Source organism: Spermophilus citellus (assembly GCF_964194105.1).
Source record: "Spermophilus citellus genome assembly, chromosome: X".
NCBI lineage: Eukaryota > Metazoa > Chordata > Mammalia > Rodentia > Sciuridae > Spermophilus > Spermophilus citellus.
In genome coordinates, this window is record NC_138190.1 from 70,775,124 (window position 1) to 70,800,804 (window position 25,681).

General features: G+C 43.1%; 1 protein-coding gene across 9 annotated transcripts in view; it reads right to left on the reverse strand.

Annotated features, from left to right (window-relative positions):
- Positions 1-1,961: 1,961 nt before the first annotated feature.
- EDA (ectodysplasin A) overlaps positions 1,962-25,681 on the reverse strand; it is a 358,694-nt gene continuing 334,974 nt past the window's right edge. Inside the window, exons 3-8 of one of the 9 annotated variants that reach the window (XM_081276596.1) lie at positions 17,710-17,733; positions 13,178-13,357; positions 11,694-11,728; positions 10,693-10,744; positions 7,698-7,819; positions 1,962-5,916 (exon numbers count right to left, since the gene is read on the reverse strand). In XM_081276596.1, coding sequence (XP_081132722.1) covers positions 5,665-5,916; positions 7,698-7,819; positions 10,693-10,744; positions 11,694-11,728; positions 13,178-13,357; positions 17,710-17,733 — 665 coding nt within the window. In that variant the 3' untranslated portion in view covers positions 1,962-5,664. Of the gene's footprint in view, positions 5,917-6,979; positions 7,155-7,697; positions 7,829-10,692; positions 10,745-11,693; positions 11,729-13,177; positions 13,358-17,709; positions 17,734-25,681 lie in introns of those variants that run through there. The other 8 variants (XM_081276597.1, XM_081276592.1, XM_081276595.1 and 5 more) reach the window with 8 other exon arrangements.

Here is a 25,681-nt window from a genome sequence, read left to right on the forward strand (position 1 = left end):
ATCTTTCTCCTTTTAGCTCTTTGATTTCCCCTGAGGGCCATGGGGAGTTAGCTCCAAGAGGCAGGGATGCCCTAGGGTAGAGGTGCCCTGAAGGCTCCCTTAGAAGGCATCAGAATTGAGGAAAACAATGGACACAATAAAAAGCCCATCTTCTGATATTACGTGAGCCCCAACTAGTCTGTTTGGAGGGCTGTAGGGTCCCAGCTCAAGTCTGTCCTTCTTGAAATCTTCAACAGCCCCATCTTTTTGCGTCAGCCTCTTGTAGGACTGGGTGCCTTAAGAGCCAGTGGGCTTTGAGTTTAGGCTTTACTACCTTCAAGCCATGTGACCTTGAGGACAGTCTCCTCTGAGCCTCAGTTTTATCTGTAAAATGGGACCAATAATCTCTCCCCTACCTACCTCAAAGGTTGGGAAGAGCAAACGATACTGGATGTGACTGAACTTTATAAACTGGAGAGTTATACCAGATTATTCTCCAACCATTTCCTGTCCTTGAGTTAACAATGCCCTCAATTTCATATCATCTCAATTTTAAAAGAAATTTAATAGTGTATGATCTTGTGTTGAAAGTTTAAGAAATGGCTACCAACTGCCACTCTTATACATACTTGTTTTCCATCTCATAAAGCTATAGTAGAATGCATCAGGCTCAGGCCTTATTTGTCATCTTTCCTTTAACAACTGGACTGTACTTGCCTGGCCCTATGACTCTGTCCTTTGAGTACCTGTTTTCCAGTAGCCATAGAGTACTTTCCTTCCAAGTAGCAAGTCTCTCAGACTCTTGGCCCAGTGGATACTGCAATGACAGGTAACAAAATTTGGTCCACAGGGCCCTTGTTCTATCCCTGTTGAGTGGAACACCTTTTGGTCCAATGATTTACCTGCATTGAATTTTTCAATTTGGTCTAGAATACCCTGTATATAGTGTGACACACATTTTGCCCTGGGTGCCTGCCTCATGTGATGATTTACACATGGTGTGGCAAAAAATGCTTCCACTTTTTTGCTTTCTCTGGTACTTCTTGTGCCAGGGATTATGTGCTCCCTGAGTTATCACAAGGTGCTTTTGTTTTGTTTGGGTGTTGGGGATGGAACCCAGAACCTTGTACATGCTAAGGATGTGCTCTACCACTGAGTTACACCCCATGATGTTTTGAAATAGTCTCCAGGTTTCCTGTAACTATTTTCCCTTTCAAAACAAAACAAACAAATAATCAAAAAATCCCCTTTAAGGCAGCCATAGGACCATCTTGGGTTCCAACATATGGCCTATGCATATCTGGCCACTACAGATCAACCTGGGCTTCTGTGCTTACATGTCACTTTCTCCATCTAAACATTGGAGACAAAGGCTACATTGGGTTGTGAAAAGTGACCAGAATGCTTTTGGGTTTTGGGCTACATGTTTCTGAGTTCTCTTATCTGGTCCTCTTCCAGTGGGCCTCTTCCCTAGGACAAGCCTCCACAGGAAGAGTGTGGACCAAGAGGCAGAGGCAGCAAGGTAGAGGGGAAAGTGTCCTGCACTGGGAACTGACAAGGCTGAAACACCTACTAGGTGGGTGGCCTTCCATAAGCTGCTTAAAATCTTTGAGCATTGCTCTTCTCATCTACAAAATGAGGTGATACCTTAATGATGAGCTGAAGGCTGGATTCCCCCAAGCTGTTTTGGGTCAAGGCCTGAAATATCTGTTAGTCTCACATGCTGGTGTCCTTGCCCCAGGACAATATTCCTTTTGGCAGGACATCTAGCCTCCCCGAATATGGTTCCAGTAGATCTAGGGTGATAGGGATGGGGGCATGTGGTTTGGAGCACAGAGAGGATGTGGGATGCTCCTGACAGGAAATTCAGACTATGTTCTTTCTTTTGTTCCCTCTGAAACGAGTGCCTTGGTCCCTTCTCTAGCTCATGAGTGGCATAATTTGCAAAGAAGCACCTAGCCCATAGGAAGTGCTCAAACTGATTTCAAGAACAGGAGGGGGAAAGCGCTTTATTTGCAAAGAATAAACCATTAATTTACACAAACTTACATCCCAGTTTATATACATTATATATAGTTTATATACACAGTATCTCACACTGGATGCTGACCCCCCAAAAGCAGCAATGGGCCTGCTCCAGGCCATTCTCACAACAAAGCCTACTCTCCCCTATCCCAGCTGGAGCTCTCTGAATAAAGAAATAACACACCCCAATGCCTCCTGGAGAGCCCTGAAATGGATTAAAAGAGAAAAAAATTGGGTTCCTTCTCTGTACTGGCAAGGCCTAGGGGAGCCCTGAGGCAAGGATGGGACCTGCGGCAGCACTAGGGTGGCCTAAGAACTTCCTGGTACTGGGCCAATCTGGAACCTTTTAGTATACAGGCAGGAGCTGGGCAAATGTGTGTGTGGGGGGGCAGAGCAGAGTTCTGATGAAGGCTGCCTTTCTCCTCTCCCTGCCTGGCCAGGCTCCTGAAGGGGGCCAAGCACGTCCAGCCTTGAGTAGGTGGGTGGAAGAAAGAAGGTGGCCCTGTACAACAGGGGTGGCTCTTCTCCTTCCTTTTCTCTGCCGAATCTGGAGATCAGAGCTTGCTCATCATTGGGCAGATCATCTTCCCTCTCTGGGCCTCGGTTTCCACATGAGTAAGAGGGTGGAATGTAGGTTAGACTATATTCCCTCTAAAGGCCTTTTTAGTTTTAAATTTCTCTGAATCTTCTAGTTACAGAAGACATACACACTCACATGTGAGTGCATACAGGGTTCCTAGCCCTTTCCTGTTAAGCAAAAGAAATATGGCTCAGGATGGATGAAGTGGGGGAAATAAGGCAAATGCTACATTTTACAGGGAACCAGTAGCTGAGCAGCCTCCCACAGCTGCCTTTTGTACCAGCTTGGCTGTTGAAGCCAAGCAGCTGGCAGAGGCTCCTGACATGCAATTCTCTTGCAAACCTGTCATCTGCTTCCCCTCCAATGTCCTTGTCCCATTCTCCACACTAGCCTTAGCCTTCTGGTAAATTCCCATCATCATAATTCCAAACTGTAAATCTATCTCCACATCCTCCAACAGTAAACTGCTTCACTACTTCACCAATGACTAGACCACAGCAGGGTTCCCCAGCTATTTCTTATTTCCTTTACCATTCACTCCCCCTCTAGGGAGGGTTCAGAAAGAATGTGGGGTCCAGTGGGAATACTGCTTTCCCTACAATCCCTTCCATATCTGGAGAATGGGATGGGTGTCAGACTGTCCTTTAGGGGTACAATTCAGAAGTTTTTTCCTCCTTTCTCCTCATACCCACTTGGCTTTAGAATCAGCCTTCTCTTGAATCTTCCCTGAGAGATGCTGATGTTATCAAGGTCTCTGTGTTCTGGTAGAAAGAGATAAGGAGTCACTTAGTAGCTGTGAAGAGTCAGTGGGCTCCTGGTGGCTGGCTGTCTGTAAGGAGGACTTTGCCCACAGTAGGACTCCATTTGTGATGGCTGCTTGTTTTGTCAGATGGGTGAAAAGAACATCAGGGGCTACCCATTGTGGGGTCCCAGAGGCTGCTGATATTCTTCTCAGCAGCCTCTATGGCTGATGGCTGTTTCCCAAAGAAATGTTTGACTCTTTGCTACAAGAGCCCCTGACAGTCAAGAGAACTGGGATTACTATCAAGTAATGAAAATGGGCATCTATGGGTCTCTCCCTAAGACTCTCAAGGATCTTGGTTCCATATCATCACCTTTATTGGTTCTCTATAGACCCCAATTCCACACAGTTCTATGGTGTAAGGGAATAATTTTGGAGTCAGACCTAGCTGACTTAAACTGGGTGAAATCTTAGTCAAAGCACTTCACCTCTCTGAGCCTCATCTAAACAATGGCATTTGAGATATTCTCTGCTCTGCCTTCTTCAAAGGAAACAATAAAAGAGAAAGTACTTTCCAAACTTTGAGAGGTTCTTCCAGTTCCTAGTACAATGGCAGATTGTGTAAGGCACTTTAAAGGAGTTGAGCCTGTAGCTTGCCTTACCTCTGCCTCCGGTTGCAAGGCTGTCATTAGCAACTGGACAATAGAGGCCTGGTCCACTACTTCTTGCCCTGACCCTTGAAGGGGAGGCACATCTGAGAAAGAAATACCTGTTGTTCTTGGTAGATTCCAGTTGCCTGAAGGAATGTACTCCCATCTCCTCAGAAGAAAACAGATTTTAGGAACAAGAGGAGCAAACTGTACAAGGCTGACCCCACAGCGTTGGCCTGGACCTAGCACTTGGAAGCCAGGTTGTATCCAGGCAGCTAGAAATAAGGCCCTTGAATGGTCCTAGCATTTGACCTGGCAAGAAGCTTGGGGTTGGGCCAAGGAGCCTTTGGACCTGAGCTAGGGTACAGAACCCCGCCCAATGCCCAGATGCTGGCTTCTCCTGAGCCTGACTTCAGTGAAGCAGCAGGGGCTCTGGGGTGACTAAGCTCTAATAGGCCATTGGCTGCTGTGCTTTCGGATGAAGCCTGTCCTAATGATCACTTGGGTTGCGGCAACTTGGACAAAACTCCCCTGTCTTATCCCTACCTCTTGCCCTTTCTAGGCCAGGAAGTAAAACTCTGCTTTGCTGATGCCCAAGGGCAGTCTAGGGTTTGGGAATTCAGAAGGCTACTGTGGCAGCTGCCTGTTAAGAGTCACAAATATTAGAACTTGGGACGTCTGGAGGTCATCCAGTCCAACCCCTTGCCCCCAGACACAGTTTGATTAGAATTAGATGAATACTACTTGTATTGTTTAGTAAATGGAAACTTCTCTTTGTGCCCAGGTAAGCTAAAGAATATCCCAGACTCACATAAGCACAGGTCCCAGGTTAGGCACCTGTCTCAGACAGAGGTAGGCTCTGTGGAGAAAGAAGACAGGAGTTCTAGTCAGATTGGGGCAGGTGCAATTGCGAGGGGGACCCTAGGGAGTTTTCTGAGCATGCAGCATAGCTGTAAACAAAGAGACATGTGGCCCCAAGTACGGATTCAGAGTCTTATGCAGGCAGGTTTGTGGCTGTTCCTGCAATGGTTCCCTGGCAGAGCGAAGTTCCCGTCTCTGGAGCCCAGAAAGCTGCCACAGTGTGGCTCTCAGCCTGAGGGGGAAGGGCTCCCTGACCCTCTTGCAGGTCGCAGTGCAGAGCAGCAAGAATGCTTCCACTGCCAAGGACACTTGCTTGGCAGGTTTTTCCCCTGGTCTCTGCCACCAGCACCTATCTTTTCCTTCCTGGCTCTCTCCTTAGGCTGTAGCCTAATGTCACCCTTGCCCCACCCCCAGCCAAGAGAGGAGCAGAAGCACCCTTGGGGTCACCCCCAGAATCTGGAGTGCACCTTCACTTTCTCTGGTCCACTGCCCTGGATCCTCATTTTAGTGCAACAATGATAAATCTGACAACAGGGACCTCGGGGTTGAAGAGTCATGCCATAAGCCAGTCAATAAGGAGCCAAAGAAGGTTTCTGCTTCCTGTAAACCCTGGGGCTCCATCAACTGTCCTGTTAAATCAAAGTCATTCTGGAAAATCAAGCAGGCCTTATCATCCTGGAGTCACTGGGGAATAAATAGCACAGGGGCGTTTCTCTCTGTGGCTGCAACGCCAACATACCTCACTCCACAGCAGCACTTAGAGGTTCTGGGAGTCCCGGCTCCCAAACCTGGGGCAGGGACATGGGCAGGGGCAAAATGGGGGGAGTCTAGGATGCAGGGGCTTCGCCCAGCCTGATGGCCCCAAAGAAGGTGGTGTGCTTGCTCATATTGATAGAGATGTCAGCGTGCACCATTTTCACGGCGATCTTCTGCCGGGCCTTGAGGAGGCAGACACCCGCAGTATAGCAGGTGTTGTAGTTGGTCTTGCCTGTTTCGATGCTGCGGGTGCACTGCAGGAAGGGCTTCTCATCCACCACCACCTCATAGCTGGCAAAGTCAGTGAAGTTGATGTAGTAAACCTGGGTGAGAGGCAACAAGAAGGGATTGGGGAAGAGAGGAAAGAGAGGGTGGGGGCCCTCCCCTATAGTGACCAGACAGGACCCTCTGAGATGAGCTGCCAGTGTACCTTGTAGAGGGAGCAGTGCCACTTGAAGGCATGCTAGTGGGCCAATAGGAGAAGCAGGGTGATAGGTTCATGCACTGTCTTTCCCCTATTCCACGGGGCTCAGGTGGCTGAGCAGACCTTTCTTACAACAGCACACCTGTCACAAACTCTGTGAGGGTAAAATATTGTGCCTTGTTTGCCCCTTCAACACCTCCTCACCCCATCCCTGGTATGAAGCACAGTGATCTGTACACCTTAGGTGCTCAATCAGTGCTTGATTAATGCTCTAGATAAAAATTAACTTCCAAGTTCAAGCCCCAATGACTATGTGCTACGAAACTTAGAAGTCACTGATCCCCAGGGAGGTCATAGTAATGGTATTCCATTTTCTCAGCTCTTTAACAGAAGCCCCTACAGCTTGCAGCAGCCCCTCTCAGCACTAAACTCCTCTCCCTAATCACAGGACCCCTTGACACTCCCATTAGATGACTAAGGAAACAGATCCAGAAAGATGGTGAGCCATCCACCACAAATGATATATCAAATTTGGAAGGGCAGAACCCAGGTACCTAACTTCACTCCCATGGCCAGGAGGAGACACTAACCTATGCTTGATGGCTTGGTGTCACAGGGATTTTCCTACCCTGCATGAGCCTCTCTCAATTCTCCCCTCATCTGCATTACCCTTAGTCATCATGCCCCATCCCCTTTTGATTATTGGCCACCACCAAATGGCATGTAGTTTGTAAGACATTGGGGTCATACCCACATGCCCCATAGGGGTCGAGACCATCTGACACCCTAAATCGCTTTATGAAAGCTAGGAGCTGTGTATTCAGGTGCTATATTATTTCTTGGGTCAGGACCAAGCTATGCCAGGATGCTCAGTGTGCCCAGCGAATGCTTATTGACCCACCTTCTCTGGCCACTCTCCTGTGAGACCCATCTGTTGGCTCCGTAGTCCTTCTGTCCATCCGCCTGCTTGCTGCCCACCCCAGAGAAGCCCCAATCTCAAGGCTCATCTACTTCTAACTCTGTGGAGACCCCCCCCCCAGCGGGGGCACCCAATGTGGAATGGCAGTGGATGGGCACTGGCAGACCTGGGGAGTGGGCCTAGGGCAGGGAAAGGACAAAAAACAGAGGGAGAAAGGCCTGGGAGAATGACAGAAGGAAGGAGGCAGGAATAACAGAAACAGAAAGACAGAGACACAAATGGGAGAAAGAGGAAGGAAAGAGTCAGAAATGTTTTTGAGGTGGAGAGAAAGTCCGTAGGAGCACAATTCATTATAATGCCCAAGCTAGCAGTGTTGTGGGAAGCAGTTCTCAGCAGCCCTGGAACTGACTCTCAAAAACTATGCTGAGACCAAGTTCAAGTTTGGCAGTAGAACCAAACAGTTCAGAGGGAAAACAAGGGCCTGGGGCCCTGCAGGAGGGAATCAGATAGTAGGATGTGGGAGGGGCCTCTCTTCAGTTTTTCCATGATACATGGCTAGGAAAAAAAAATGAAGCAGCCCCCCCACCTCATTCCTCCTTACAATGCCCTCCCCGGGGCAGTACCCTTTCACCCCCACCCAGCCTGCCAAAGCAGGAAGTTAGCCAATGGATAGTCTTGGCTGTCTCCATAGTGCCCCTATGTGGCCTGCACCGGATCTGCATTCTGGATATAAGAAGAGTTAGGCCTAAGACCGTACTCACTTCTACCTGACTATAGATGAAGTAGGTGCCGTCCACCAGTACCTCCAGCTCCCCGCTGCGGGGATGTAGCTTAAACACCTTGGGGTTCATAGTGATGCGAGACCAGTCATTGAGCACTCCACCTGAAAGATCTCAGTATGAGAGAAGGGCAGTCAGTCAGTACATGTCAGAATAATCTGGGCAATAGAAATAAATACCCAACAGTACACAATCCCCTACCCTGTCCCAGGTGACTAGGAAGGCCCAGAGGCCAAGCTTTAAGAAGAGCATTTGGAAGCAGGGAAGTAGTGCCGTTTATTAAAGGACTCCTGGGCCTGCCTCAGAGCCCCTGTGTTTTGCCTATCTTTCTTCATCCCTCCTTTCCTGACTCTTTTGTCTGAAAGAGTATTTAACCAACACCTTCCAGTTAGAATTTGGAGTGCTGGTGGTAAGAGAAGAGTGGGCACTCTTCTTTCTTTTTTCTTTTTTTTTTTTTTATGGGGCCTGCACAGGCAAAATTCAGACACTGAGTGGCAGGCTAGGTCTTATTATTCAATTTTACTCTCCCAGCAATAGCTCCTGAATCCCTCTCCTGTTTCATAGGTTCATGGGATTTCTCTTCCTTAAGAGAGTCCTTTTTATGGTTCCTCCACACCCACTCCTTTCTGGAAAGCCTCCCTGGGTCCTCAGGCAATTACTTAGCCCAATGAATGGTCTATCTGGAGAACATTTATGGATCAGAGGTGATTGAGACTCCATGTCAACTGGAGCTAGTGACCACCAGTAATCAAGCCCCATAGGTGCGAGGGATCTTTAAGAGAGTGAGAGATAGACTGCCAGGTTGTAGTAGACCAACCAGAAGGATAGGGGAGGGTGTCTGGGAGTTGAGGCACCCTTGGTAAGGCATCTACCTCTTGGCTCTATCCCAGTCAGAGGGAGCCAGCACATGAGGGTAGAAGAAAGCTTCCCTTTTTCATCCTGCAGAAAAAGGGATATTACTTCCTACTATGACAGGGTGCAGTGGAGGGAACCCAAGCTCATGGAGCCTTTTCCCCCTCTCAGCCATCCATTTTTCACCCAAGAAATTATGTTTTGAATATCCATCCTTGGTCAGTCTCAGGAGGCTGCCTCTCCGAGGTGTGAGGAAAGAGGCCTCTGGAATAGGTGGCCATGTTTCCTCAAGGTGATACATACATAGGATGGAGTTAGGAGGAGTTGCCCTGGCTCCATCTCTTCAGTGCACTACTCTGGATGATCTCCTGTCACCTCTGACTCCCTCACTTCTTCTGGTGGAACTAAAGGTCATCATGGACAACTACTGGGGAGTGGCCAAGGGGGGCTGGAAACAGTCTTGCTATATGTTAGCAGAAACAAAATCAGTAGCTGCTGGCACAGAATAAATACTAAGGCCATCACTCCAGATACCCAAACAAATCTATTCCCTATGTGTCCCTGTCCTCCCTGGACAGATGGTAATCATGGCCCACTCCAGACCCTGGGGCCCATGGCACCTGGTCCCCAGCAGGACTGCTAGGATTTTGGTGCCATTCTGCTCATTTTGTGTGTGTGTGTGTGTGTGTGTGTGTGTGTGTGTGTGTGCTTATGAGGCTATTAAGTCAGACATCCAGGTGGCAGGCAAGGGGAGTAGCTAAGTCCAATCATTAAGGAAACTCAGCACAACCAGTTCAGGACTGACTGGGCTCTTAAAAGCTGTCCCCATATAGCAGGTTTCTTGGCCTTCATTTACCGTCTCCATACTCACAACCCCTCCCTTTCAGTCCAAGCTCTGCAAGCATCTGGCATCTTGGCTAGCTTGCTGTTTCCTAAGGCTCCTGGGGGTTCTTGCATTTTAGGCTTTGGGCACCCTGGGGACTGGACATTATTTCAAAGTGCTGTTCTTTAATGAATGTTCATGTCTCTTTGGGGAAGAAAATTAACCTAATCATTCAGTGGAGTGGACATACATATCACCGAAGGAGCATAACACAGTACAAAGAGCCAGGCAAACAGTTTCAAATCTCAGCTCCTAAAAAACTATGACATCTTGGCCAGTTAATTAACCTCTCTGAGTTTTGCTTTCTGTCTCTGTAGAAAGGTGCTAATACCTACCTCATAGGGCAGTTGTGAGGGTCAAATGAAATAAAAAACAAAGAAAGCATGTTGAAAACTCTAAAGTACCATACAAACATAAGCCACATACATTATTATGGTATTATTCAATCCCTATGGGACTCTGTTTCCCCACCTCCCTCTCTCTCTTTCTCTGGTACCAGGTATTGAACCCAGGGGTGCTTAACCACAGAGCCACATCCCCAGCCCTTACATTTTATTTTATTTTTTTAAAATTTTGAGACAGGATCTTTTAAAGTTGCAGGGCATTGCTAAATTGCTGAGGTTGGCCCTGAACTTTCAGTCCTCCAGCCTTAGCTTCTGGAGTCCCTAGGATTACAGGCATGTGCCACCACACCCAGCTATTTCTCCATCTCTTAAATGCAGGGGTTACATTAAAGCAGTGTTCCTCAACCTCATTAAACATGTTCTCCCTTTTGGTAGACACTAGCATCTCATACTCCCTAGGGACTCTAACATAATCCTCATTCCCTGAGAAGCACCCCCACTCATTCTCTTTTTAGAGTGATCACACAAGAAGAGCTCAATTTTATGTAGTTTTCCCATCTCGAATTTGTATTGTGAAAGTGTTTATCAAACTACACATATCTTTATGGCGACTCTGATATAGACTCCATCCTTCAAGAATATCTGGGTGGATGATGTCTCAAGTCCCTTTCAGCTCCCTCATCAGTGAATTCTAAATGCAATTTAGGTGTAGCAATTGATCTTGGTGCAAGCCATTACTGTGGATAGCCAGTAGAGGGCATGATGGAGTAGAGAATGGCCTTCTATGCCAAGGGTACCTCATAGGCCTGGGAGGAACTAGGCTGGACAATTATTTGGAGGCTGGGGATGAGGGAGGAGAGATGCTCCTTTCAGGGAGGCAGCCTACTTTGATTCTTACCATTCTTGACTTGAATTGCTGACCCTTGGCCCTGTAGATGCACCACAGCTGGCTGGGAGGATGAAAAAGATAGAGTAGTCACTGTAATAGTTTCTCACTCTGCCACGGTTCCCAGGTTTCTATCCCTCATTTCTAGTCTCCTTTTGTATCCCAATTCTTATTTCTCTCCCCCGTCTTGGGATGTTAGTGACTACATTTCTACTAGAGGGCAATATAATTTTGTAGCTCTGCCACTTCCACGCTATGTGACTTCAGCTAAATATAGTGCCTCTGAGCCTCATTTCCCCAACTGTAAAATGGGGATTATTAGAATCTCTGGCTTCTCTCACAGGGAAAAATGGGGATTATAAGAATCTCTGGCCTCTCTCACGGGGACGTCTGAGGATCAAATGAGGTGATGGATATAAAATGGCCCCACAAAGCCATTGTGCACTGTGGCCAAACAGCTGTAGTGAGGGTGGTTGAGATGAGACAAAGCCAGGCAAGGCAGCAGAACCTGCCCACAGAGACAGATTAGGAAGCTCAAAGACTAGGGAGGAGCCCCTGGGGTCATTAAGGCAGAAGCCTAGGCTGGGCTTGGCCTGGAGGTAGTTGGCTAGTTTTCAAGGACACACTCTTAAACTCCTCAGCTCTGTCTCCTAGGCACTTTGAATGCCAACTAGGTGTCTGGGGTATGTGGGGAGTCGGAGGCCAAGGTGAACATTCCTGACTGTTGGCTCATTTCCATTCACTACTGAGTCTAGCTCTGGTGACCCTCTGTCTCCTGTGGAGTGAGGGGGAAAAAGTCTTGTCTAGACAGGTTCCCATAGCTAAAGGCAGGCCCTGGGGCAACGTGTTTCTATTCATAGACATGGGAGGGGTCTCTAAGTGAAAATCCTCAGAACCTCCAAGATGTCCTCACCAAATAAAGCTTCAGGAAATTTGGTAGGGAGCTGCCTGAAAGTCTGCTCTAAGCCTGTGGCCTTCCCTCTGCCCTAGGAAGACAGAAATTCCCAGCCAACCTGGTTTTCTCGACTTCCAGCTTTATCAGCAGCACCTGCAAATTAGGACAGGACAATAAGAGGGTGTACTCTTTCTACCCTTTCCCCACCCAGCAGCCAGTGGCACTGAACCTTGCTCCTTGGGGCCAGCCCTGTCTGAGCTTTCTTCCCCAAGTTTTAGAGCTGTGGGGAGAGTCAGAATGCAATGGGGGGCACTGAGAAGTGAGAGGATGCCCTTTCTTTCTCCTTTCTGTCCCTGAACTTCATCTTCAGTTGGCATGGCATCCAGCAGGGAAGCTGGCCTCTGCCAATACAGGCCTAAGGTAAGCCCCACTGAGCACCCGTGGAGAATGATGAGAGGGTATCCCTGTCGCTATGTAACGGAGACAACAGTACCTGCTTCTTTACTCTTTTGCTGTCTGTTAATAGTCTTCATGGAGCCCATAACCATTTATAAAGATCTGGTTTCTTTAATTGTCTCTTCCTCCTCCAGGACATAAACTCTACAGGAACAGGGACCACTCAGCAATGTATTTCTCCGTACACAGAAAGTGCTCAATTAATATTTGTGGAATGATTGGATTAAAAAACCAACTTTGTCTCTTGTGGCCATGGTAACACTGCTTAGCCCTATTTGAATTCCAAGTTAAAGAATATGAGTCCTGCTGCTGAATTCTCAGACCTAGAGAAATTGGCTATAAAAAGTCCATTTCTTTTAAACCCCAAGGTACAGGAAGTGAGCAGGAGAAAGAGATAACTACTGACCTAAGTCCAGTCTGACTCCTGTCAACTCCAATTAGGCAGGTCTGAGTCTGCAGCCATACCTTTTGGCTGCTCTTCTGGGCCCCAGGAAAAAGATGCAAAGGGATGAAATGGCATTTGGACAGTATTGTGGGATAAGGATCTAGTGCAAGAAGCACTTTGTTGCAGAACAGGATGGCCATGATGCCTTGGTCTGCTGGATTCACAGTCTGAGCGACTCATAAATTTCCAGCTACTTAACCATCAGTGACTACTTCTCTACATCTATAGGAAAGGCACCTCAGAGTTCAAGGGATGAAACTACCCTCCAGCCTTCAACATCTCTCCCTATAGTCTGTTTTCATGCAAGCATCCGTATGTGGAGCTAGATGCTGGGAATCAGAGCAGACCAACTCCATCCTCCACAGGAACCCCAATGAATCATGGCCCCTCTCTCTGGCTCATGTAAATTTACTAGTACACTATAGGGAGGCCTAAAGTCAAGGGATATTGTGACGGAAGATTTCACATGGGGCAAGAACAGGTAGCCTGTCATTGACAGGTTGGTACAAACAAGAAGGTAGACTAGGCCAGACTCTTCTGGCTTGTCCAATTCCTAGCTCTACACTGGGAAAGGAGACCTGCATTTCTTATTGCACATCAATCCCATCACTACTATTTGAAACCATTCTCAGGATCACCCTCTTTTGCTCGGTAAAAGTATTGATAAGGTGCTTGGGGGGCGAAGAGACAGGAGAACTCACCAGAAGGTCCCTGGAGGCCAGGGGGACCTTGAGGACCAGGAGGACCTGGAGGACCAGGTGGTCCCATGACAGTTGTTCCTGGAATTCCAGGAATTCCTGGAATCCCTGGGGGTCCCTGAGGTCCTGGTGGTCCTGGAGGTCCTGGGGGACCATTGGGCCCAGGCGGCCCTGCCTTCTTTCCTGGAAAAAAAAAAAAAGAATCAGAGTTACATTTGTAGTTATGTACTACTGAGAGTGCACTGTCAGGAGTATATTGTCAGGAGTTCTAGAGACTTTCAATGACATAAAGTCAGCCCTCTGGCTGGGAGTTCCTGCTAAAGAGCTGGACACTTTTATCATGCATACCCTACCCCTTCTCTCAGTTGGATAGGAAAATATAGAAATAAATGGCCCTCAAGGAGCTCAGTCTAGTGGGGAAATAGTCACAGAATAGTAGGAGTGCTACATTAATGGTAAGGACCAAATGCTGAAGAGGTCAGGGGAATCTTCAAAGAGAAGGTTACAATTCAGCTGAGTCCAAAGGACAACAACTACCAAGCAGTCAGACCTATGGGTCACTTTGTGGTTCTTTACAGAACTGGGCCATTGTTGAAGAGTGTGGGACTTTCATGTTAACTGCCTAGTTTGGTGGATTTGATGTGGATGACAAGAGGAAGCTGGACAGCCTGACCTCAGGAATGCCACTGACTCTGGGAAGACACTTACTGGAGTCAGGATATGCAGGAGATGGGGGTGGGGATGGAGTTGGGGGCAGTGCTAGCTGGGAATGAGAAATGGATGGGGAGGGAGGAAAGGAGGAGAGGGAAAGAGGGAGGGAGGGAGCTAAGAGCGATTGAGGATATTGAGAAACAACAGGAGGTAAGGGGAGGCAGAGTAGAGAGAACTGAGGAGAAGGCAGCAGGCATTGCTTTCTCAGCTGACCTCTCTAAACTCTATTTTGAAAGATCTCTGGGAAAGGAAATTCTGCAAACTCCCTTGGTAACATGTTCCAATGTTTATCACCCCTCACTGCTCACTGTTAGGAAGTTCTTTGGTAGATATAACTGAAATCCCTCCTATGGCAGCTTAAACTTTTATTCCATCCTTTGTGTAGACAGAGAAGAATAGTTAGCATCATTGACATAATAACCTTTATACACTCAAAGACATTAGGTTACCCATCAATCTCTATTTTTTGTATGCTAAATAATCCAACTTCCCAGAGTCTTTTCTCAGAGGCCGTATTTTCAAATGTCATTATAATCACTATAATGTCCTCACTATATTTCCAGAACAATCTCAGTTCTCCTATTTCATATTCTTGTCCTTCCAACATTTCCACCCGGATGTAGTCATGCTAAGTGAGACTTAAACCCAAGCCTCCAGCTCTTTCTGTTTACTTCTCTGCTCTGAGCAGCTCCACTTGAGGACTATAGCTAGTCACTCAGAAGTCAGTGTCTTCTTCTTCCCTTTACCACCCTCTCACAATTTTGTGGAAGTCCCAGGAATGGAAGCCCTTTTACAAGACTCCACCACAATGCCTTCAGCTGAGGTAGTTTAATTTTAAAGACAACCCTATCTTTAAAATCTTCATACTGACTTCAACTCCCTGCTCATCAGACTCAGCCTGAAAAATCGTGTCCTGGCTTATCAGGTCCTCCTTTGAAAATAATGCCTCATGTCCAAGAAACCAATTCCTCATGACAAAGCCACTCAAGAGGCCAACTGTCCATGTTTATCCACATCTGCATTTGGAATGAAAGAACAGATCACTGGGGAGCCTCTTCTCCAGGGAGTTAAAGAAAGGAAGGTGTGGAGAGCATCTCTCCCAGAGTCCCTGTAGCCTTAAAGACCTAGAGGTCTGAGCTTTAGAGTTTTCCCTGAACTTAGCAGCAGAAGATTGGATCTGCTCAGTTTCTACATCTAGCCAATTTTAAGATGCTGAACAGGAAAACCATCTCCCTTCAGATTTGGACAGCTTCCAAATCAGGCTTATTCGGCGCCCAAGTTTCAATTCTAGCTAGTGTAGTGGAAAGAAGTGGAATCTGTACTCCGGAGATAAGAATGTAAGCCCCAGCTCTGCCATAGTCACACTTTGGGCATATCCCTTCCTCTTCTTGAGCCTTAGTTTCTCCATCTGTGAAATGAGGAGGTTGGCCTCAATGATTTCTTTAAGTTTCTTCCTGAGACTAAGGTTCCCTAGAAGGACTGACCTACCCTTAGCAGCCAGGAAACTTTCCTAGCTTGTTTGTAAGGCTTGCTTCTTTTTCATTATTTTTGTGTGGAGTAGACACAGAGGATGGTGCATATTAGTCCATCCTGTATCCTAGCATTTTGGGGCCTAACAGAGATTTTTCCAGCTAGAGGGTGTTCTGTGGGTAGCAAAAACTTCATCTTCAAGAATGTGAGTCTCCTATAATTGCTTAATGTAATTTTGGAAGAATTACAGCCAGAAACTCCTCCAGTCCAAGAGAATAATGGTTGCAGTGTAAACAGAGAATGTTCACTTATGAAAATGTTAGAAGGCATTTGAGAAAAAGTTCCTGCTGTGATCTAGTTGTGCAGCTGGTCTTCTCTGCCTCTCTGCAATCAGGCAAGTGTGCTTCTCATACTTCCATACTTATAGAAAGTTGGGCCCAGAGAAGAGCATGTTCAAAATGACCTCTGGACCAGAGGCTGACTTTAGATGATTGAATTCCTTCTTCAGATTTCCTAACAGAATATTTCATGATACAAAAGTCTAGAGACTTTCATGCTTAGAAAGTTACCCTGTGTAGTCCTAGAAGAATATGCGTATTCCTTTCAAAGTTGAACTTCATCAAAGGGACAGTTCCCTAACATTTTAGCAAATCCCTAAATATTGAAATCACAACCAAAATGAGAGAGAGAGAGAGAGAGAGAGAGAGAGAGAGAGAGAGAGAGAGAGAATATGAATGAATTATAGAAGTAGGAAAATTCCATTAAAGTGTGAAAATTAAGGGAATAACTCAATTTAACTCTTCAGGCATGATCCTATTCACTGTGTCCAAGGAAATCCATGTTAAATAGCTTCTAAATCACTTTCAGCTAAAGTAAATGCTTAAAGCTCATGTGCATTTTCTTCTCAATAATGTCCCATACACGAGGTAGCAGTGCTGGGCAATGATCCAAATTGTAATTTCTGTCTTAAAGGGATGTGACAAGAGTTAAGAACTAAACACTTAAAGACCAAATTTACTTTCTTAAAAGACAGTATGTTGGTGGGCTGGGGTTGTGGCTCAGTGGTAGAGTGATTGCTTAGCATGTGCGAGGCCATGGGTATGATCTTCAGTACCAAATAAAAATAAATAAGTAAAATAAAGGTATTGTATCCAACTACAACTAAAAAATAAATATTAAAAAAAAGTATGTTGGTGGTGAATGCACAGGTCCCACAGAGAAAGGTTTCTTCGCTGATTCCAGTCTCCTGCTTTTTTCTAATCTTGCTCAGCTGAGGTCCTCTGGAGGCCTCAGTTTCGTTACAAAAGGAAAACAAATTTACCATGGGGTCCTGAGTACCTCAAGGCAGCAAAGTACCCTGGCAGTCAGAAGTGGCAGACTGTACCTGAAGCCAATCTTTTTGACTCAGTCTGAGGTTGATAACCTATTCTAGAACGTTCCATAAATCTTAATAGAGTCATTTCACTTGAAGCATTTAAATGAAAAATCATTATTTTTACATTATCTATCATCCCCTCAGGCCAGAACCCAGAAACAAGCTAATATACTAGTTTCACAGTTGGTTTTTTTTTAGACATAAGGAGTGTATCATATCACCTAGTCCTTTCTTTGGAGCTTGTTTTGTCTTTGGATGCTTCTCTTCAAGTAAATGAGCACTTGTACCAGCCCTTGGGCCGGTCTCATCTCAGGAACAATGGAGACTTATTGGCCCAGAAACAGTACAACAGAGCTGCCCAACTAGAAGTTTCTTTGGAAAGACTGAAGGATCAGGGTAACACTATAGTCTAGTTTTCCCATCATAGAGAAAAGGATATAGAATCCCAACAAATAAGACATATCTTCCCTGAGTATCTGGGAAATTGAATACGTTGAGATTTAGGCCAAAACCCAAAATATTGACATTTTCCATAGGTAGTGTACCTTTTTCCTTATAAGCACTTCAGGTCTTCATTCATATATGATCACTGATTTGATAAAGGAGGGAATAACAGAGAAAAAAAGAAAGGCAGGGGAAAGAGTAAGGAAGGATGAGGATATGCCAGAGATGTAGTTCAGGGTAGAATACTTGCTCTAGCATGCACAAGGCCCTGTGTGAAGAAAGCAATAAGAAAAACAAAAACAACTTTTATATAATGCTAGAGAATCAGTTTTATTTTTCATGGACCACTACTGAAGAACCATTTTTTTGTTCTTTAAAAACTACAATGCTCATATACATCATAGGTGATTGAATAAATAATAGACAAACAATGTTGAAAGAAATTAACACAAAAATCCTACTCCCTTGATTTTTTTTCTTCTAACTTTAGAAAAGACATGACAAGACAATTTTTTAAATCAAGAGCTTAACTTACCCTTTTTCTTGTTTTTAACTGGACCTATTAGAAAAAAAATGGAAAATTAAGTCACTAAAAATTAATAGAAAATATTTACTCTTTTAAGACAGGCCCTGCAAGGGACCTCCAAGCCTGCACATTTAAGGGAGCCTGACTGCCAAGGGTCAGGTTCTTGACAAAGTATCTCCCAACTACAAAGCCTTCCCAGTTGGTTTTCTGACTGCTGAGACCACAAAGATGACAAGGAAGATTCTTTCCTAGAGAGAAAAATCTTTCAGCCTTAGTCTTTGGGGGAAGGGAATGGGTGCTTCTTTGTAGAGATGAAATACCTAGAAACGCATAACTCAACAACCTTAGGACGGCATTCCATTAATTCTGCAAGTCCTGAGGTTGAAGAGTCACGCAGCCAGGTGAGGACCTGATATGGCGTCTCATGTGGGGAAGCTGAAAAGAAAAAGGAGTTGTTTTCATGGAAGGAGCAAAACAGCAACAGTTTACTTTTTAGTCACTTTCTAATAGTGATTTAATTTGGTAGTTATTAAAATAGTGCAGCCAGGGGCTGGGGTTGTGGCTCAGCACTTGTCTAGCATGCGTGAGGCACTGGGTTCTATCCTCAGCACCACATATAAATAAATAAATGAAACAAAGGTGTTGTGTCCGTCTACAACTAAAATAAAGAAATAGATAATACTGCAAACTTAACACACTCATATGGGGTCCACATGATCTCACACTGTCATTTACCATAACTTAATGGAAGCTTTAAAAGAAGTGTGAACAGTTTCATTGATAGTGAAATCACAAGCATTTTCTTGGGAATTACTTTTAAGGAAAATAATTTTAACCAACAGAGGACACTCAGAAAACCCAAGGCTTTTCTGAAATATGGGACAACCACTCCCTTGACATACACAGTTTAGGTGCCTCCCACTCATTTTTTCCCTCCCAGAGACCTCATTTTCTTCATTCTGTAGATGGATCTGGCTCTCTTTAGATACAGGTATAGGATAGCTGTTCCAAAATCCCACAAAAACAATATTGTACAACATTAATCCACTGTCAGGGCCCACCAGAGCTTACAAAAAGAACATCAAGGGTTCAAATATTATTTTATAGTTTATAACGCATATTTACATATATTCTCTCATTTGATCCTTGTAACAAGCCTGGAAAAATCTCTAGCAATGACAGCAGTCTCTACTAGAGGTCAGTAGAGTCTCTAACCTATAGGACTTCCAGTGTGGCCAGGGTTGCATAAGCCCTTTAGAAAGAAAAACACAACAAAAAATAAAGGAAAAGAAAGGTGGGCTGGATCTCATGATTATTAAAGGGAGATGAGTTTAGGAAAGGGATCAAGGGGTGGGAGATGGGAAGGCAGGGGAAAGTGCTGGGGGTGATAGTGTGCATGTAAATGTAGCAACAAATCCCATCATTTTGTACAACCATAATGCACCAATAAAAATGTGAAAAAAAAATCAGTGTCTTTGTAGACTTCCCTGGCAAAGTAATTTCATGTGCAATGGTAGGTCCTCAGTGCAGGAGATGTTTTAGGTAGAATTGAGCAACCTACTGCACTGAAAGGCCATGAATCTCCATTCTCCTATCCTCTTTTTTCCTTCCTTCCCTCTCCTCCCAGTCCTTTGTTTTCTTCTTCTTCTTCTTCTTCTTCTTCTTTTGCTACCCATCCTTTATGGTTTTTAACAAGACTGAGAGCTCTTGAGAATATGTATGATGGTTCTGGCAAGGAAGTACAACTATACAGATAATACTAAGAGGCAGCAACTCAAACTGAGAAGGGCCTCTTCCTTGAACAAGAAAGCTGATTGGGGAAAGATGTACACAGAAAGGGCCCGGCCCCAAATAGTCAGCAACCTCAGACCTGGAGAGCAACAGGATGGCAGCAACTGCAGCCACCTTGCCCTCATAGCCAAGATGTGCTAGTCATGGCCAAGGTTTTGGCTAAATCAACTGGAGGGTTAGTGCTGTTCCATCAGACTTCAAAATAGGCTTTGAGGAAATCAGACCATCACTAGTCAACCAGACCTTACTGAACATGCCTACAGAATGGAGAACAGTATATACTGCAACACAACTCCATCCTCAAAGAAATTACAATTAGAAAAAAACTAAAGATGGGGGACTTTAGGAATTATACTGGCTAACTGAGGGGGGGGGGCGGGAAACCTTCCCGGAGAAAGTTTGATTTAAATACACTATTGGAAAAAAAATGCACTATTGAATAGAAGGAAAGTAAAGTTGTTTTTTTTTTAAATTTTCAAACTTCTATTATTTTTTTACTACACATACTTATTCATTACTTGTATATACTTACATAAATAATACACAAAAAGAGAATCCAAAGAAAAAATAGCTTATTAAAGTGAGGCTGGGGGACAAAAAGACAGACAGTGTAGGCAATAAATGATTGGGTGAGAAAGATGGGGGCTGATTCAGAAGGAAATGAAATGCTAATACCCCCAGAGCCCTTTCCCCTGCTGCAACCTGTTGTCAAGGTGACCTGCCTCCAGGGAATTGTTCCTCCCTACACCAGGCTGCTAATGAATGCCTCCAGGGCTGCTCCCTGCCTGAACCCCTGGGAGGCTTTGTTCTGCCCTCTGATTGCTCTACCTTTGGCCCACCTTTTGGTCTCTAGTCACAGATGATGGGCAGGGGAGGCCAAGAGAAAAAAGGAATTCTAAAATCTATAAAAGGGGCAGGACACCCTTACTTCCTCGGATACCAGCTCTGGATCCCCTTCTCTGCAGAAAAGTCCATCTCTGTTCTATTCTTTAAATAAAACTTGCTTTCTTGGTGTTAAAATTTTTGAGTGCTTTATATATCCCAGAGATTAGTGCTCTAGCTGATGTGCAAGTGGTAAAAATTTGCTCCCAAAATGTAGGCTCTCTATTCACTTCACTGATTGTTTATTTTGCTGAAAAGCTTTTGAGTTTGAATCCATTCCATTTATTGATTTTAATTGTTGCACTATAGGAGTCTTATTAAGGAAGTCAGGGCTTAATCCGACATGATGGAGATTTGGGTCTACTTTTTCTTCTATTAGGTGCAGGGTCTCTGGTTTAATTCCTAGGTGCTTGATCCACTTTGAGTTGAATTTTGTGCACAGTGAGAAAAAGGGATTTAATTTCATTTTGTTGCATGTGGATTTCCAGTTTTCCCAGCACCATTTGTTGAAGAGGCTCCAATCAATAAATGGGCCAAGGAACTGAATAGACACTTCTCAAAAAAATGATACACAATCAATCAACAAATATATGAAAAAAATGTTCAACATCTCTAGCAATTAGAGAAATGCAAATCATCTCACTTCAGTTAGAATGGCAGCTATTAAGAAAACAAACAACAATAAGTATTGGCCAGGATCTGGGGAAAAGGACACACTCTTACATAGGTGGTGGGACTGCAAATTGGTGCAACCAATCTGGAAAGCAGAATGGACATTCCTTGGAGAACTGGGAATGGAACCACCATTTGACCCAGCTATCCTACTCCTCAATCCATAACCAAAGGACTTAAAAACAGCATACTACAGGGACACAGTCACATCTATGTTTATAGCAGCATAATTCACAATAGCTAAACTGTGGAACCAATCTAGATACCCTTCAGTAGATAAATGGATAAAGAAAATGTGATATATATATATATATATATATATATATATATATATATATACACACACACACATATATATACACACATACATATACATATACAATGGAATATTACTCAGCATTAAAAGAGAATAAAATCAGGGCATTTGCAGGTAAATGGATGGACCTGGAGAATATCAAGCTAAGTGAAGTGAGCCAATCCCCAAAATCCAAATGCCGAATGTTTTCTCTGATATAAGGATGCTGATTCATAATGAGGATGGTGGGGGGGAGGGGATGGGCAGAATAGATGAACTTTAGATAGGGCAAAGAGAAGAGTGGGGAGGTGGGGGCATGGGGGTAGGAAAGATGGTAAAATGAGATGGATATCATTATCCTAAGTACATGTATGAAAACAAATAGCGTGGACTCTACTTTGTGTTCAACCAGAGACATGAAAAATTGTGGTCTATCTGTGTAATATGAATTAAATTGCCTTCTGATGTCATTTATAACTAATTAGAATAAATAAAATAATTTTAAAAAACCAAACTTGCTTTCTATGCTTGCCTTGGTGTTTCTTAGGTGTTCGATTTTCACATCTGGGGAAATGGAACTTGGCTCTGATTGATTCTTATTACTGGTATCAAAAGTACCTGCAAATAACTACTATTTTTAGGCAAAATTAGAAATCTTCTGTGGATATCAATATGTATTTTTCAAAATGTGATCAAATTTAAAAGGTTGTTTAACAAACTTTTTCTATGTCAATAACTACATTTCTACATTGTTTTATAAATGTAGATGATTTGGCATTTAATCATCTTTGATGAACATTTAGGTTATTTCTAATTGCACTATTATAAACAATGCTATAGTGAATGTTTTTACACGTGTATGTTTTTATAAACTTGCCCCAATTTGTTTTAGAATGTATTCATTAGAAATGATACTGCTGGGCTGGGTACAGTGGCCCACACCTGTAATCTCAGTGCTTCCGGAGGCTGAGGCAGGAGGATTGCAAGCTCAAAGCCAGCTTTAGCAACTTGGTGAGGTCCTAAGCAACTCAGCAAGACCCTGTCTGTAAACAGAATATAAGAAAGGGCTGGGGATGTGGTTCAGTGGTTAAGTGCCCCTGAGTTCAATCCCTGGTACCAAAAACAAAAACAAAACAAAACAAAACAAAACAACAACAACAACAACAAAAGATAAAATGATACTGCTGGGTCAAAGGATGTGAGAATCTTTCAATGAAATATAATTATCCTAATAATCTTTTTCTATATGATTACTGCCTTCAATGTAATGCTTAGTTAGACCCTCACTAATGTAACATTATATAGGTATCTGTATTTGTCTTAGTGCTTTTATGGCTTCATTTTTGTTTTTAAATCAATGAGCAATCTGGTATGTATTTGGTATATAATGTGAGTTAGGAATCTAAGTAAAATTTTCTTTTTTCTCCCCTAAAATGGCCATGATGTGAAGAGTACTTAGAGAAACAGGCTGAAAGTCTTTTCTTCTACTTCATCTTGGGTCATAGGAAGGCACTCAGAGCTTCTGCTTAGTAAATATTTGCCATATCTCTTGGGGTAAAAAAGAAGATGAAAAATACATATAGGATTGTCATTAGATTGCATTATATCTCCCACAGTTGATAATAAGTACATCATCTCAGCAATACAGGGGCTCCTTATTGTTCTAACATAGCTTACTATGACCAGTAAATCATTCTTAGGAGTCTCAACATATATTTTTAAGGCCTGACTCTATGTGTCATGCCCACTGCTATCACTTGACACCACTGTAGGTTTCCAGCTTCTAGTGAGAAAATGCTAGGAAGCTAGAGCTATCTCATACTAGAAGTGAGCATCTTGACACAGAGCAAAAGCAGTAACCCCTGCTGAGTTCTATAACCTTTTAGATATATTGATTTATTTTCTCTACATGCTTCAGAACTTTATTCTTACTCAGAGGACTACTAGTCTCATATGTTTGTTTCCATGGTAACAAGCTACATTTCTATATCATTCAAATTCCCCCTAATTATAACCACCATACTTTCTACATGCAAACCCCACAAATGTATGAGAGTGGGATAGATAGCTGTGAATTACCTGGGACTACTTTGATAGGAGTAAAATTGAAATCAGACACATTTTGATCAACATGAGCAGGTAGTCTGCCTATCTGACATAAAGGAAAAGGTGTGTTCTAATAGAATCAGGGCCCTAGAGGCCACCAGCTGGTCTAGACAAATACTAGTCTTGACTCAACCACAAAATAACAATGAGGCAAGTGACTTTTCTTCTGAGTCTTCATCTGTTAAATTAGGGAACACTATATACTTCATTTCTATTCAAAGCCTAGCATTCTAATGAAGACTGATGATGTAAAATCAACAATCTAGAATTCTATATCCATGAAATTATCCTTCAAAATGAAGTAGAAACAAAAAGTCTCAAACAAACTCAAATGGAGGGAATTTGTTGTTGGTAGATCTGACTTGGAAGAAATGTTAACAGAAACAAGGAACATGATATAGGTCATAAACTTGGATCTACATAAAGAAGGAAAGTGAGTTAGAGAATGAATAAATGAAGGTAATATGAATTATTTTATTTTTTCTTAATTTAATAGATGATACTTTTGTTCAGGGTAATAATAGCAAAAAAATTGTTCTATGGTTATGACCTTTGAATATGTGAAACAAATGAAAGCAGGGTTATTAGGGATAGAACACATGGACTGGAAATATTCTGTAATAAGGTACTTGTACTACCTGTGAAATGGTATAGTATTATTTGAAAGCAGATTAGGCCTGACACAGTGGTGAACACCTGTAATCCCAGTGACGCAGAAGGCTGAGGCAGGAGGACCACAAGTTTGAGGCCAGCCTAAGCCACTCAATGAGAACTTCAGCAACTTAGGGAGACACTGTCTCAAAATGTTTTTTAAAAATAATAAAATCAAAAGGACTTGGGATGTGGCTCAGTGGAAAAGTTCGCCTGGGTTCAATTACTACCACCAAAACTAAAATAAGAAGAAAGTAGATTTGGATTCATTGTAAATATATATTTCAAATAGTAGGGAAGTCTCTAAATTAAAAAAATATAATTGCTAAGAGACGAGGGAAAAAATAGAATCACATAAAATGCTCAATTAAAACCAGAGAAGGCAGAATAAGAGTGGAAGTTAAAAAAAAAAAAAGAAAAAAAGAAAAAGGGCAATGAACAGAAAACAAATACGGTATGGTAGACATTAATCCAACTATATTAATAATTTCTTTAAATGTGAATACTTTAAATATACTAGTAAAAAGATAAAAAGTCTGTCAGAGCAGATTAAAAATATAAAGCACAACTATATGTTGCCTGTAAGAAACCCTCTTTAAATATATAGGTAGATTAAAGGAATAAGAAAGACATATCATGCCAACAATAATCAAAAGAAAGCTAGCTCATTCTGAAATGTGCTTCACACAAAGCACACTTCAGATCAAGGAAATTATCAGGGATGTTATATAATGATAGAAGATATTCCAAGAAGATACAACAGTTCTTAAAGTATATGCACCTAACAAAAGAGCATCAAGATATGTGAGAGAAAAACTGAGAGCACTGTGAGGAAAAATAGATGAATCCACTATTATAGTTGGAGCTTAACTATGTCCACAGTATTTGCTTGATCAAGTAGGCAGAAAATAAGTGACTATACAGTTGAGCTGAATAGTGCCATCTATCAACTAGATTTAATTGACATTTGTAGAATACTTCAGCCAGCAATAGCAGGGCACACATTCTTCTTAAGTTCATATGGAACACTCACCAAGACAGTACACATTCTGTGTCATAAAACATAGCTTACCACATTTAAAATAGATATTACACAAATTAGGTTCTCATATCACAGTGGAATAAAACTAGAAACCAAGAACAGAAACATCACTGGAAAGTTTTGGAACTACAGAAGATTAAACAGCACACTTCTAAATACACTGGGTCAAAAAGTCTCAAGGGAAATTTTAAAAGACTTCAAACTAAATGAAAATTAAAACAAAACCTATAAAAATGTGTGGGATGCATCAAACGCAGTGCTAAGAGGAAAATTTATAATAATAAATTCACACATCAGGAGAAAGCTCTAAAATCAATATCTAAGCTTCCACCTCAGAAAACTAGAAAAGGAAACCCCAAACTAAGGAGAAGCAACTAAATAATAACAATTAGAGCAGAAAAAATGAAAATTAAAAACAAAAATAGAAGAAATCTATGAAATCTAAAGCTGTTTTTTAGAAAAGATCAATAAAGTTGATAAAAATCCCTATTCAAGCTAAGAAAGAAAGATGGCACAAATGAATAATATCAGAAATGAAAGAA